The 13,558-nt window shown below is 37.2% G+C and overlaps 1 protein-coding gene across 2 annotated transcripts; it reads right to left on the bottom strand.

Annotated features, from left to right (window-relative positions):
* Positions 1 to 661: 661 nt before the first annotated feature.
* Positions 662 to 7,615, bottom strand: fgf18b (fibroblast growth factor 18b). 2 transcript variants are annotated; one of them, XM_082158211.1, is made up of 5 exons: positions 7,182 to 7,615; positions 4,371 to 4,410; positions 4,090 to 4,267; positions 2,900 to 3,006; positions 662 to 2,696 (listed from the first exon to the last, which is right to left on the bottom strand). In XM_082158211.1, the coding sequence occupies exons 1-5, from the start codon at positions 7,211 to 7,213 to the stop codon at positions 2,412 to 2,414; spliced, it is 642 nt and encodes a 213-aa protein (XP_082014337.1). In that variant the 5' UTR covers positions 7,214 to 7,615; the 3' UTR covers positions 662 to 2,411. The 2 variants fall into 2 exon arrangements, with proteins under 2 accessions (XP_082014337.1, XP_082014336.1); XM_082158210.1 differs by lacking the exon at positions 7,182 to 7,615 and having other exon boundaries at positions 4,371 to 4,509.
* Between the last annotated feature and the right edge of the window lie 5,943 nt (positions 7,616 to 13,558).

A 13,558-nucleotide genomic window follows, 5' to 3' on the forward strand; every position in this document is an offset into this window, starting at 1 on the left:
TCAGCTTTCTTATGACTAGTTAAACTAGCTCTTGTATATGAGAAGGTTTGCATAGTCCATTTCAATGCGAAGCTGGTGTTGTGAGTTTTAGGGCTGTAGTTTATACCTTCTGGGTCCACCAGGTGGCAATAAAACAGTGTTGGAGATGCAGTGAGAGTTTTGACCCCAAAATACAAGGTGTACTAAATGTGTCATGGAAAGATAACACCCGTTGATCAATGCATCCACAAAATAAATATTTTAATAACATGAATAGTATCAAAATATCTCTCAAGATTTCACCAGCCCCAAGTGGTTTAGGGACAGAGTAATTTGCAACAGTTACAGCAACATTTTTGCATTACAACACTTGCAGGGCTGGAAGCTCCGAGGTCAGTTTGAGTAACTCTGATATATTTAACTATCTAGAGTGAAAATCAACTCCCGTTATGGATATGTTGTTTTGAGAAAGCCAGGAGCGTCAGTGTAGATCAGCGATTGGTCAAATATGACTTCTATTGGCTATCTTTCAATACGTTCAGCTCTAATGGATATTATACTCTTTTGTTAGTAGTCAAAATATTTAATTTGTCATTCTGTGCTGCTAATACACTATAGTTCAAAGGTTTGGGGTCATTATATATATATATATATATATATATATATATATATATATATATATATATATATCTTTTAGCCATTAAGCATTGAATTGATCAAAAGTGACGATAATTTTTTATATTACAAAAGATTTCTATTTCAAATAAAAAGCTGTTCTTTTGAACTTTATCAAAGAATCCTGAAAAAAAAAAAAACATTTATCACAGTTTTCTTAAAAAATAATAAGCAGCACAGCTGTGTTTAACATTGATGATAAGAAATGTTTCTTGAGCAGCAACTCCGCATATTAGAATGATTTCTGAAGGATCATGTGACACTGAAGACTGTCAGTCTGAAAAGTCAGCTTTGCTTCACAGGATTACATTACATTTTAAAATAGAAAGTTGTAATAGTACTATTTTAATATCGTAATATCTTAAATTATAACAGAATTACAGTTTTTACAGTTTTTTTTTTTTAAAGACTTCTTTCAACGTATGTTTAAACGACAGCGACGTACTATAAACAAACGTTTTTCCTTTGCGTTTTTCGTACACAGACGACAACGTTGTCAAAACGATCCCCGTTCACACTGATCCGCGACTAAACGACTAAAAACGCTGTATTCATGCCGGGCCAGTAGTTGGCGAATCGAAGTTAATGTGTAAAGAAACACTATGTGCCTAATAGACCTTATTCACAGCAGCTTGGATTATTAACGGGAATGAAAGCGAGGCTGTGAGGGATAGACACACATCTCTTCAGTGGGCTGTACTGTTGTTTAATGTGTTTTTGGATTGTTCTGCTGATGAAACACTGCAAAAATATCTCTGACAAACTTCATTAGACAAAAAATCCCAGACAATATGAGCTGTAGAAAAATATAAGTGATCTAGGAGCTTTTTACAGCGGATGCCATTGAAAATACGTCAAGTCTATCCCTCACAGCCTCGCTTTCATACCTATAATGCCGCTGCTCTGAATAAGGTCTATTGACTAAACGTGTAATACACATGCGCATGACGTCACAGTTTTTACAAATTCGCTTCTTTGTAGTTTACACAGAGACGATAATGGGATTGTTTTCGAAAAGTTCGCGTTTTCAGGCCGCCAGAATGCCGTTGCCGTGTAAATGAACGGCCTAAACACGCTAAATGTTTTTAGTTGAAAACTGCGTTGTGTAAATGGCCCCTCAAACTTGACCCCAAACTATTGAATGGTAGTGTATTTCGCTTTCTTGAAATGAAACTTTATTTCACTGGTTGCTGGTTCCTTCAACGCTGAAGAATATGAACGACCCTCGATGCTCCTGGTGAAATGTGAAAGGCAAAGTATCTGAGGGGCAAAACCAAAGGAGAGTCTAAGAAGTGACAGACTTTGGTTCTTGGTTACAATCTCATAACTCTTACAGGCCCGAGGCTGACTTTTTGATGAGTACACAACAGGTCCTTCAATTGTCCTTTTGGTCATGAGCATCCAAGTCAGCAAGTCTCAGCTGATGCGAATCATGACGTGCACTTCCAGCCATACAACTTCACGCAAGTAGAGTGCTTTGCACTTTCATGGTGGGACAAATCTGTGGCACAGGACATACGAGGGGAATTCTTTGGCCTCTGAAGTGCTTGGTCCCCTTATTGACAGGGTTTAGTGACTGGACACTTGCCCAGGAGTCTTTGGTTATGTTTGCATGATTACACAGTGTTTAAGCAACCCCGTCCTTTGACTGTGACTGCGAAGAGGTCGGTCCTAAAGTCTAACCTACTTACGTTTCAAAGAAGAGCGTCTCTAGATCCTCTGTAAGAAGGGATCTTTGCGCACGAGTGTTTGTTGTATTATGGGAGTGGTGGAGGAGCGGTGGAGGTCAGCTGGACTCTTTTGCTTCTCTTGCTGACTGTTGTAAAGCTGCAGGGCTGCAGGTCGGGCTGCTCTCCTGGAGGGAAGCGTTTCATGAAATGCACGTCTCGCTGGTTGGGTAACGTGTTCGGGCCCCTGCGCGGTCGGCCCTTTTTGGTGAAGCCCACGTACCAGCCCACATAGCGCGCCGACATCCAAGCAGTGTAGTTATTCTCAAGCATTATCTCGATGAAAGCGCAGCCTCCGTTTACGCTGCTGTCTTTCTGAAATGGAAGAAATCTCACTGGAATCATTGTGAAATAAGCTTGTTTTGTTTGCCAGCTTTTTCAACAACAGCTCAACAAAGATGTGTAATTTGTAGGGCTTTCACATTGATGAGTTACAGTCTGATCCCTTTTCAGAATGGGAATGATTTAAAGGATGTAGGTGATGCAATATTAAGTACAGTAATTTTTCAGTGACTTACCTTCCCCACAAGCTTCCCCTTATGGTTCATGCACAAGTAGTAGTTGGTCTCTTTCCCTCGTATTCTCACTTGACTCCCAAAGGTGTCGGCCTCCACCACGAGCTGGGCTTGTGAAGAAACACAAAAAAGACAGACGGACAGGAATATAAACAGGACGTAAATTATATACTTACAAGCAATAGATGTATTGTCATAAAAACGGAGTTCAGCAAGGCAGCTGTAATTGACATTATTTATTTTATTTTATTTTTTTCAGGCTGTTGTACAAAGGAATGTTAATGGTTGTGGATATCATTGTTTACCATTTACTATATTTATAGATTTATTTAATATAGATTTATTCATGGATATTAAATTGGTATGATTTTTTTCATTTTTTTAAGTCTCTTCTGCTGACCATGGCTGCATTTATCTGATCCAAAATACAGCTAAAATTATTTACAATTTAAAATAATGGTTTTCTATTTGAATATAGGAATAAATTACATTTAAAAATGTGATGCAAAGCTGAATTTTCAGCATCATTACTCCAGTCTTCAGTGTCACATGATCCTTCAGAAATCATTCTAATATGTGGATTTGCTGCTCAAGAAACATTTCTTATTAATATCAATGTTGAAAACAGTTGATGAATAGAGTTCAAAATAACAGCATTTATCTGGAATATCATTTTTGTAACATTATAAGTGTCTTTACTGTCACTTTTGATCAATTTAATGCATCCTTGCTGAATAAAAGTATTAATTTCTCCAAACTTGTGAACGGTATTGTATAATGCTACAAAAGCTTTCTATTTCAGATAAATGCTGTTCTTTTGAACTGTTTTCAACATTGATAATGAACTTCTTCAAAGAATCCTGAAAAAAACAAAAACATTTATTACAGTTTTCAAAAAAAAAAATTAAGCAGCACATCTGTGTTTAACATTGATAATAAATGTTTCTTGAGCAGCAAATCATATTACAGAATGAATTCTGAAGAATCATGTGACACTGAAGACTGGAGTAATAATTTATTCCTATATTCAAATAGAAAACCATTATTTTGAATTGTAATATATGTATATGTATGTGTGTGTATATATATATATATATATATATATATATATATATATATATACATACATACATACATACATACATACATATACACATACACAGGTAGGCCGACACATTCAGATTGTTTCTTACCATATTTGTCCCCATCCTCTCCCATGGCAGTGATTTTCTTGCCTAGCACCTGGATGTGTTTCCCGCTGGTCCGGCTGTATAGTTGGTAAACCCGATGGTGCTTCCGGCTCAGGCCATCCCGCACCCCTGTCTGATTCTCTACGTGAACTCCAAAGTTAACATTTTCCACTGCTAACACCTGCACAAACACACGAGTCAGCCACAAATCACTTTTATTGACTTTTGAACTATCAATTGATATATGGTTTTATTATCGGTAACACATTGCAGACTATAAGCACCTGTAATGGGCTGTAGAACAGTAACACGACCTGGAAGCATCTGGCCGAAGAGAAATAGAAAAGACACACGTGATTCGGTGACATTTGCATTCATTTGAGTAGCTTTTCTAACCTATTTAGGGCAGAATGAGGTTGGTTAGCACACTTTTCATTCTTTGTTGAATATTTCTGGTGAATCAAGCATTAAGATAACCCTACTAGATGCAAATGAAATCTTAAGTCCTGAGAAAAAACTAAACAATCCATACATTTAGTATAACAAAATATTTCCCCCTTTTTTTAAATGTATTTATTGTAGGGTTGGTTAGCACAGTGTTAAAAAACTACAGTTTTAAGAGGGAGGCAACAAGGGGAAAAAAGATGAAAATGTTTATTTTAACCCAAACTAACACCACATGTGAGTGTCTGCGTGTATTTAAAGATCAATGTTCAGGTCTGCTATGAATTGTTAATAATACTTTGTACATATGCCAACCAAGCTCACTCCCTCTCTTTTCTTAAATGATGTCAGCCAGGCATCATAATGTATCACAGGCCTTCAAGTTTTATACCATAATATAATTGCTTCCAATCTTTATTAACCAACATTCATATATTTTATCTTCCTCTAATTATTTTAAATCCTTGTTTTAGCTGAATGGGGTTAAGGGCTTTTTGTTTTGACATAAAAAGTCATAAAAAGACCCCACGCAAGTTTTAATCTATTAATGTAGATCAAACACTCAAAGGTCACAATTTTGTGACAGCGACTCATTATGACCCATCAATGAACCCTGATCAAACCAATACAGTTCTCTCCTATTTTATGAACACTTCTTATTCAACAAAGTATTATTACTGATTTTAATAAATGGGTAAATGTGATGCTTTTGTGTGGATTTATTACAATGTATTTTTTTTTTTTTAAATCTGCAATTAGTTATAACAACTTAATTTGTTGAGATAACTTAAATATCCAACTTAACTAAATTAACTAAACTTAATATTTTAAGTCAAGCACAAACACATTTTTTTAAGTTGAAAAAAACCACACATTATTTCTTATTCTAATGTTGAATTTTAAGTTGTGATACATAATCACAGCAATTCTTTTTTACAGTGTATGAGTATTACAAAATAAATAAAAGCTAATCATATATGCAATGGCTTGAATACACCTAATCTATGATGGGACATCTTTTCAATTTCTGAATTCGCATAACTTTGATATTTTTTCTGCCACTTAAGTAAATGTCTAAGTGGTGTAACTGGTGGAGATTTAAAAAGCTGTAATACTTGAATTTTTTTTTGGCATAAGTAGTTTGGTATAACATGGTATATATATATTTTTTAAAAGCCATAAAGTAATTATTATTTTAAATTGTTATTAAAATATTGAAAAGAAAAATCTGGCCACTTAATTAAAGGGTTAGTTCACCCAAAAATGAAAATTCTGTCAGTATACTCACCCTCATGTTGTTCCAACCCCGTAAGACTTTCGCTCATCTTCAGAACACAATTTAAGATATTTTTTATTAAATCTGAGAGCTGGCTCACTCCTCCATTGGCTTCTCTGTAACTGAAACTTGCCAGCCCAGAAAGTTAGTAAAGACAATGTTTAAAATAGTCCAAGTGACTACAGTAGCTCAGCCTTAAGTTTATCAAGCGACGAGAAAACTTTCTTGTGCGCAAACCCCCCCCCCCAAAATAACGACTTTATTCAACTATTCATGTGTGGGCCTCTGAGTGAGTTCACGTAGTGTAACAGCGCAGCGCTTCTGGGTTGTACATCAGAATGTAGGCTCACTATTGGCCGACGCTGGTCATGTGTGTGATGCTGGCCAATAGTGAGCCTAGGTTCTGACGTACAACCCAGAAGCGCTGCGCTGTTACACTACGTGAACTCATTCAGAGGCCCACACAGAAGAAAATGAATATTTGAATAAAGTCGTTATTTTTGTTTGTTTTTGCGCACAAAACGTATTCTTGTCGCTTGATAAACTTATGGTTGAGCCACTGTAGTCACTTGGACTATTTTAAACATTGTCTTTACTAACCAATTTTCAATTACAGCGAAGCCTATGGAGGAGTGAGACAGCTCTCAGATTTAATCAAAAATATCTTAATTTGTGTTCCGAAGATGAACGAAAGTCTTGCGGGGTTGGAACAACACGAGGGTGAGTAATTACTGACAGAATTTTCATTTTTGGGTGAACTAACCCTTTAAAGTCACTGTTGTGTAACCAACAAGCAGGAAGCCATTTTGTTGCAATGTGTCAAGAAAAACATAAAACAGAAGGGACCCCTTTATACTGTGCCACGATTAACATTTGTTTTGCGTTTAAAAAAAAATCAATTTTGACATTTTAAGACATTTTTTTCGGGTCAAATGGAGTAACAAATATTTGTGATATTCATAACTGTTTTTTTTTTTTTACTTTAATAATAATATATGTAAAATGTTAGTATTTTGTAGCAAATAATTCAAGAATTAATTGTCCATTTAAAAAAAAAAAAATAATTTATATATATATAATATTTTAAGACATCCTTATTTGTAATTGACTGACACATGACTTTTATAGAACAGGGCAAGCAGCATTCAGACATAGAAAGTCTCATCATCATCATCATCATCATCATCATCAGTGTTGTTATCTGAGGAGACTAGGTGGGATGTGTTATTATGAGAACACAGCATCTGCTGAGTCTATGTCGTCTGAGCCAAAGATGAGAAACACAACAAATGCTCAGGCTGGACCTATCAGTAGATGGACACTAACCAGAAAAAGCCCTCAACTCATACTGAATGATCTTACACGTGAAACTTACAGCAGGACAGCAGCGGACAGGATGGACTGCATCGCTCCAGCGCTTCAATCACCCCGGACAGTGAGATCTTTGAGGCGATGGTTTTAAAAACTGGAGCCAAAACCGGACACAGACCCAGGTGAGCATCTGAGCGCGCGTTGGAGGATTGTTCAGAGAGAGTCTTCTCGCGAGCAAACCTGTTCAGATGGACACTGGAGAACGACAGGTGAAAAACAGGTCATCCTCCTGTGTGACCCCACACTCCACATGACACACTGACAATAGATGGATATTAAAAAGCTTCCCAGTGTTCCTTCTTGCAATATCCTTAAGAACGCTGCTGTCTTCACACAAAAACGCAGAATTCAGGGGTCCTCCTGCCCTTTAAGAAGTCTTTGCTAGATTTTCTCCTTTTCCAGGCTTCTTTTGTTTGGCTGTGGGGTGGAAAGGACCCCTCTCTCGCCACAGGACAGTGCGTTTGCTGAATGAGAAGGAAGCGCAGCTGAAGTGGAACGGAGATGGGCGGGGTGCGCGGCGCGCAGGGGCAGGGATGGTGATGGGACGATGTTTCTAGCTCACTTATCATCACCAAGGTGGGGCGATGCAAGAGAAGCGGTTCGACCGTCCAGTAATAACCTAAATGAAAACTTTCAGCACTTTAAAACTGCTTTTATAAACCGAGTGACCTTTTTAAGAGGAATCGTAAATGGAAAAGGTTCGTGAACGTATGGACGTCCAGTTTAATGGTGCATTCAGTCATATTTTTTGCTAATTAAACGAAATTAATTTTGTTTTATGAAATATGTGCGATAGAGACTCCAGTCCTGTCAGTCATGTGGGAAAAAACTGTTTTATTCTACATGGAGCGGGGCGCCCCCTCATGGTCGCCGCCATGTTGACATCACATTGCCGTGTCATGCTGCACAAACCAACTATAGGCTACAGCCCGCAAATAGTCATGAAAATCTGTTGTGATTAAATCTAATGTCCACTATATGGACATGTGTAGTGTAAGATAGAGAAAAACAAATGAGCAGGAACGAAATGATCAAAATAAAATAAATAAACACACACACAAGCTTGTTTACGAGCAACAGCCGTTAGCAAACATCCTCATGCATCCACACCAACAGGTGTCAGTATAAATTCCAAAAACACTGGTAATTTTGGGGCAAATAAGAACCAGCTAAACCTAAACAAACACTTACTTAGTGCATCCTTTACTAATGTGATTTCTGTACAGCCTAAAAGGAGTACTGAGCAATATTAGGCCATATTTGAACACTTCAAAATAGAAGAGAGGGTGTGAGAGAGGTATGCAAGCAACAAGTCGTTCCAAAATGAACATTTCACAGGGATTTCAGAAACACAGCCCCCCCCCCCCCCCCTCCTCTGACCACGACAGAACCGCAGACACCAGGGTCAGCCAACAAGCGCCAGCGCAGCATGCTCCTCAACCCCCCTTTTCTCGCCCCAGCACCCCTGTGCCCCATCCGTGAGGAGCAATAGATGTGTGCAAGTGAAGGAGAGAGATGTAAATTAGCGGGTAACTAGACAGGTCATGGGCCGCTTGGCGGTTTTTGAACATCCTAAATGAGCCGTGTCACATTTCCAAAATACAATAACTCATTTCCTCTCACTTTAAAAATGCCATAATTTCCAGAGACAACAAACATTTTTGATCAGTGAAATGGTTTGATATTTTAGCTCCACTGGGGAGTATACTAAGCAATTAGCAGGTCAAAATGACCTGATATTCAACGTATACACACCCGGGTGTGTGAACAGCCACATTAGACTGAATTAGGAAGCCTGGTTGACTGGATGACACTCACCGTTGTGAACTTGTGATTGTATAACCTTTTGTTCCAGCATTTTTCTGCTCTTTGTCTTTCAGTGTCTGGACTTCAGGCCCTCCACCCAGATTGAATTTTTAGATGAAGTCCAGAGATCTTCATGTGAAAGGTATCAAATGCACTTTCTCTCAGAGTTCTTTGAATTTCAGAATAATCTGTTTTAGTTTTCTTAAAGGAACATTATTTGTTGATTGCCACACAGACGCACACACAAAATTACTCATCTGTTGTTGTTTTAAAGAAAAAGTCAAGGTTACAGTGTTCTAAATCCTTCAAAAAATCTGCCTTTAGTTCTTTTCAGAGGCACATACACAAACAATTTCTTAAATATTGTGCATTATTTGAGCTGTAAAGCTAATTATTTAATCAGTTTTGTTTTAAGGTTTGTGGTTTATGGTGTTGCATTGTCGTAGCTATAAAGTTGTAAAACTAAATAGGCCTATATAACTTACTTTACAAAGAACAGTTTAAAAGGATAGTTCACTTCACCCAAAAAATTAAAATTTTGCCATCATTTACTCACCTCCAAACCTGTATGAGTTTCTTTCTTCTGCTTAACACAGAAGATATTTTGAAGAATGTTGGTAACCAGACAGTTGACGGTAGCCATTGACTTTCAAAGTAGGAAAAAGAAATACAAAGGAAGTCAATGGCTGCCATCAACTGTCTGGTTACCAACATTCTTTAAAATATATTATATAGAGGTTAGTCTTATATAGGGTGAGTAAATGATGACAGAATTTTCATTTTTGGGTGAACTATCCCTTTAAATATTTTATTCATATTATTATATTAACACACAAATTGTGACAAAACAGTGAGTATTTTAACATTTAAGAATTAGCCCACAAACTATTTTAAGTTTTGCCAAATTCATATGAATTAGTACAATCTCATTCATACAATCTGCTTACACCCAACTGATGATAAACATAAGGCATGGACCTTCATGAATACTTTTTTTTTTTTTTTACAAATTGTACATTTTCATTCAAATAATATGAAAGCTCATAAAATAGTTATGTTTTCAAGCCAGATTTTTTATTAAAAATTTTTTAGGAAAGGAGGGAAATGAATTTTTGTGGACGTCAACATGCTGTAGATTGATTATGTGATTTCTCAGATACCATAGTGCTTATGAATATCAATATTTGAAATCAAAGGCTCAGTCAAAGCTCTGGCTGAATGGTTTGAATGTGTGCGCAGTCCAGAACCAGGCATAGTTCGTCTATTCTCTCAATGAAGTACCAAACTCTTCTTTTTTTTTTCATCCTCCTCTCATTTCTCATGTCCAATTCTACCAGTTTCAGACAAAATAGGAGTTTTCCTTCTTCTGTTCGTCTCCCTCTGTCTCGTTCTTTCTCTTCCTTTTGGCTCATCTTCCATCTTTCCAGACTTTGAAGGGAGTTCAGACTTCTAATATAAGACAGGTCCTTACCACAACAAAGGAGTCAGCTTTGAGTTTGAATAAACACTTTCTCTCCTTTTTCTGCCTGTCTGTACCCCACTCCCATTTTTCCTTCCCTGTGTTATTTCTCTCTTGGCCCGTGCTGAAGTATGAGCACTTGTTATGCGTTCTCCATGGTAGCCTTTTCTTCTGGAATAGATTAGCAGGGCCAGGGAGGAAGGGGAAGCGGCGGCAAAACCGAAGGGAGAAGAAGGTGTAAAAGGGAGTGAAGTGTGAAAAGAAAGGGACAGAGCGATGGAAAAAGGAAGCGAGGAGCTGAATAATGGAAGATTGTGGAATGACAGAAGGAAAGAAGGTCACTGTAGGTAACAGAAACACGCTGTTTGGCTCGCACCCGACGCCAAAATCGTTTTTCTTTTGAAACTCAGCTGTGATGGATGTCATCATGCTGGCGATTGCGCCCCTAAAACGCCTTCCAAATACCTCGCGTGTTTTCGCTGCTTTCACAAGCCTGTTTTTAGCTTCTCCATGTCCTTACATACGCTGCATTATCATCTCTGGACTCTTTCCTCGCTCTACGGCTTATTAACCCGTACTCGGTCACTTCCCCGCTCGCATTTGCAATGTATAACATCATGAGCTGTCATCACTCCTCTCCCCTTCCCTCCTTCCCTCTCTTTTCCCCTCCTCTGGTGTGATCCGGCTGGGTTAAAACCACAGGTCTCCTCTCTCTGTGCGCTGGCGAAAGCACATGACCGCAGCCACTGAACTGCACGTACGTAAATGGACATTCTCTACCTCCTTTCTGCATATTGGAGATGGATTTGCTTTAGTCTGCCGACCACAGGCCTCTTGTAACCACACAGACACATACGCATGTAGACGCACTTTCTTTTTCGTGCATGTTTTGGAGAATATTATCGTCGCATTTTGTACTTTCAACACCTAATTAATCCAATCTGCCTGCAAAAGGTATTTTAGCATTGCCTAAAACAACTCTGAATCCAGAACGAACCATTTCTGTAAGTAGCAAGAGGAAAAAGAATGCGTGTGCGTTTGAATTGCTAATAGGTAGAACTGTTCCTTTGAGCTTTGTGGAAAAAGTGTTTAACATTCAGGCAGGGCCGTCCTCACAGACTGCCCGAATTCCTCAAATCTGTCGGCCATGCTAGCCAGCTGTCACTCACCTCTAATTTGCTATAACATCATTGACCTTAGGGCTCCTGGCAAATAAACATACACACATACGCTGAGAGAAAAAAAAGGAAAATTTCTTGTCTTGTGAGGAGCAGTTTTTTTGTGTGTGTGTTTTTTCTGATGCTGGAATGTTGGGTTGCATTATCGTCAAGTTTTGCAAGAGCTGCGCGGCTGCCAGGTGCCTTAGCAAACATGCTATTCTACAGAGTACGTCTGTATATTTTGGGGAACTGTTGTTTTAACCCAGCGGTTTGAGCAACAACATTGACTCAGAAGGATTAACTGCCATGAAATCAAGAGAATGAAGGCTGAGATGAAATATTAGATGGATAAACAAAAATTAGATCAGGTGCAATCCATAACATAGTGTACGTGTGTGTGTGTGTGTGTGTGAATATATATATTCAATAATCTAAAGATGTTATTTGAATACTTTTGTTATTATTTTAAATGATCAAATTATTCAAATAAATTATAATTGTAAAATTTTGAAAACTAAATATTAATTTATTTAAAAAAAATTCCTTTATTTATTTTCATACAAATAAAATTATATTATTATATACAATTATATAATACATACATATTATATAATTATAAATTCTGTATTTTACATTTATTTTATTTTACTTATTGAAGTACCTGGAAATTTGTATTAATAATAATAATAATAATTTACATGGAAATCAAAATCATATTTCAGTACAAAGCATTTTGATTTTAACTTTAAAATGTTGTTAGCTGTTCACATAATCAGACACCAGGGTTATTTATTAAAAATAATATTATTTATTTAATATATTAAAATGTAATATTGTAGAGCTGAATTATTTTTTCTCATAAGTGCCTGGAAATGTCTGTGGTTATTCATTTTAAAATGTATTATTATTATCTATAATATTATGATTTACAAGGAAACCAAAAACATATTTTAGTACAAGGACTACATATATTTGACTTAATATATGTAGTTAGCGGTTTACATATTCCGAAATCAGAAACATGCTATTCTCTCCTGGCCTACTAGACGGATTAAACATTTGATGTGAAACAGCTTTCATGTTTTCTAAAAAGAATGCATTTTAATAAAGTATCAGTGTAGGAGTGTTTTGTTGTATGCAGGTAGAGCAGTTGTTGTGAAAGACTAGATAATGAAATATAATGCATTTGACAGATGTTGGGAGGACACGCGCATGCACAGCCCTGCGGACACACTCTCTCTCTCTCTCTCTCTCTCTCTCTCACACACACACACACACACAAGGTGAACTGTATCAAGGTCAAACCCTAATGCACCTGCTGTGCATTTGCCAGTCTGTGGTGCTTTCCTCTGGACTCCACCTGCAGATAATGTTGCACATAACACTGAATTCTCTTAGTCTTCTCCATTGTTTTCCACCACATTATGTAGATTTAGTGTTCAAAGAGAACATATTTTGAAGCCGTTAAACGATGTTCAAAGAGATGTTCAACTATTTTGTGAAATGATGAGCAGATGTGAGATAAAAGGATTCCTGGAACTCCAGGTAAGTGTTATTCTGATTGACTATAGCTGGAATCAAAACAGCTTCAATTCACAAATGCATCCAACTATTGAGATGCCTGTCATTAGAGGATTAGAGAATCCACACTGCTTAATCTGTAATTAAGAAGATCAGGATAGTGTATCTATTTACAATATTACATTCTCTCATATGCAATTAAGCATCTACATAACCTGTGTTTTGATCAGGGTCAGATCAGGGTTAGTTGTATATAAGATTTCACTGTTCATATAAGTTTGTGGTTTAGGTTACACTACGACTCTATGATAGTCATTTAGCTCTAAAACATTTTTGAAAGCAAAATCTGATTTAAATGCATTACATGTGGCTTTTTGCCACGTGCCTCATCTGTTTTCACTTATAAGTAAGTTTGAGTCAGGAGCAGTGCTGCTG

This window comes from Leuciscus leuciscus, assembly GCF_965113295.1.
Source record: "Leuciscus leuciscus genome assembly, chromosome: 24".
Lineage (NCBI taxonomy): Eukaryota > Metazoa > Chordata > Actinopteri > Cypriniformes > Leuciscidae > Leuciscus > Leuciscus leuciscus.

Bases quoted from the DNA above. Each gene is read 5' to 3' on its own strand.
- fgf18b (XM_082158210.1), bottom strand. From the start codon at position 4,460: ATGCAAATGTCACCGAATCACGTGTGTCTTTTCTATTTCTCTTCGGCC. The intron at 4,268-4,370 runs GTGCTTATAGTC...GTGTTTGTGCAG, and splicing joins TGTTCTACAGCCCATTACAG to GTGTTAGCAGTGGAAAATGT. The intron at 2,697-2,899 runs GTAAGTCACTGA...CTTCCATTTCAG, and splicing joins AGGGGAAGCTTGTGGGGAAG to AAAGACAGCAGCGTAAACGG.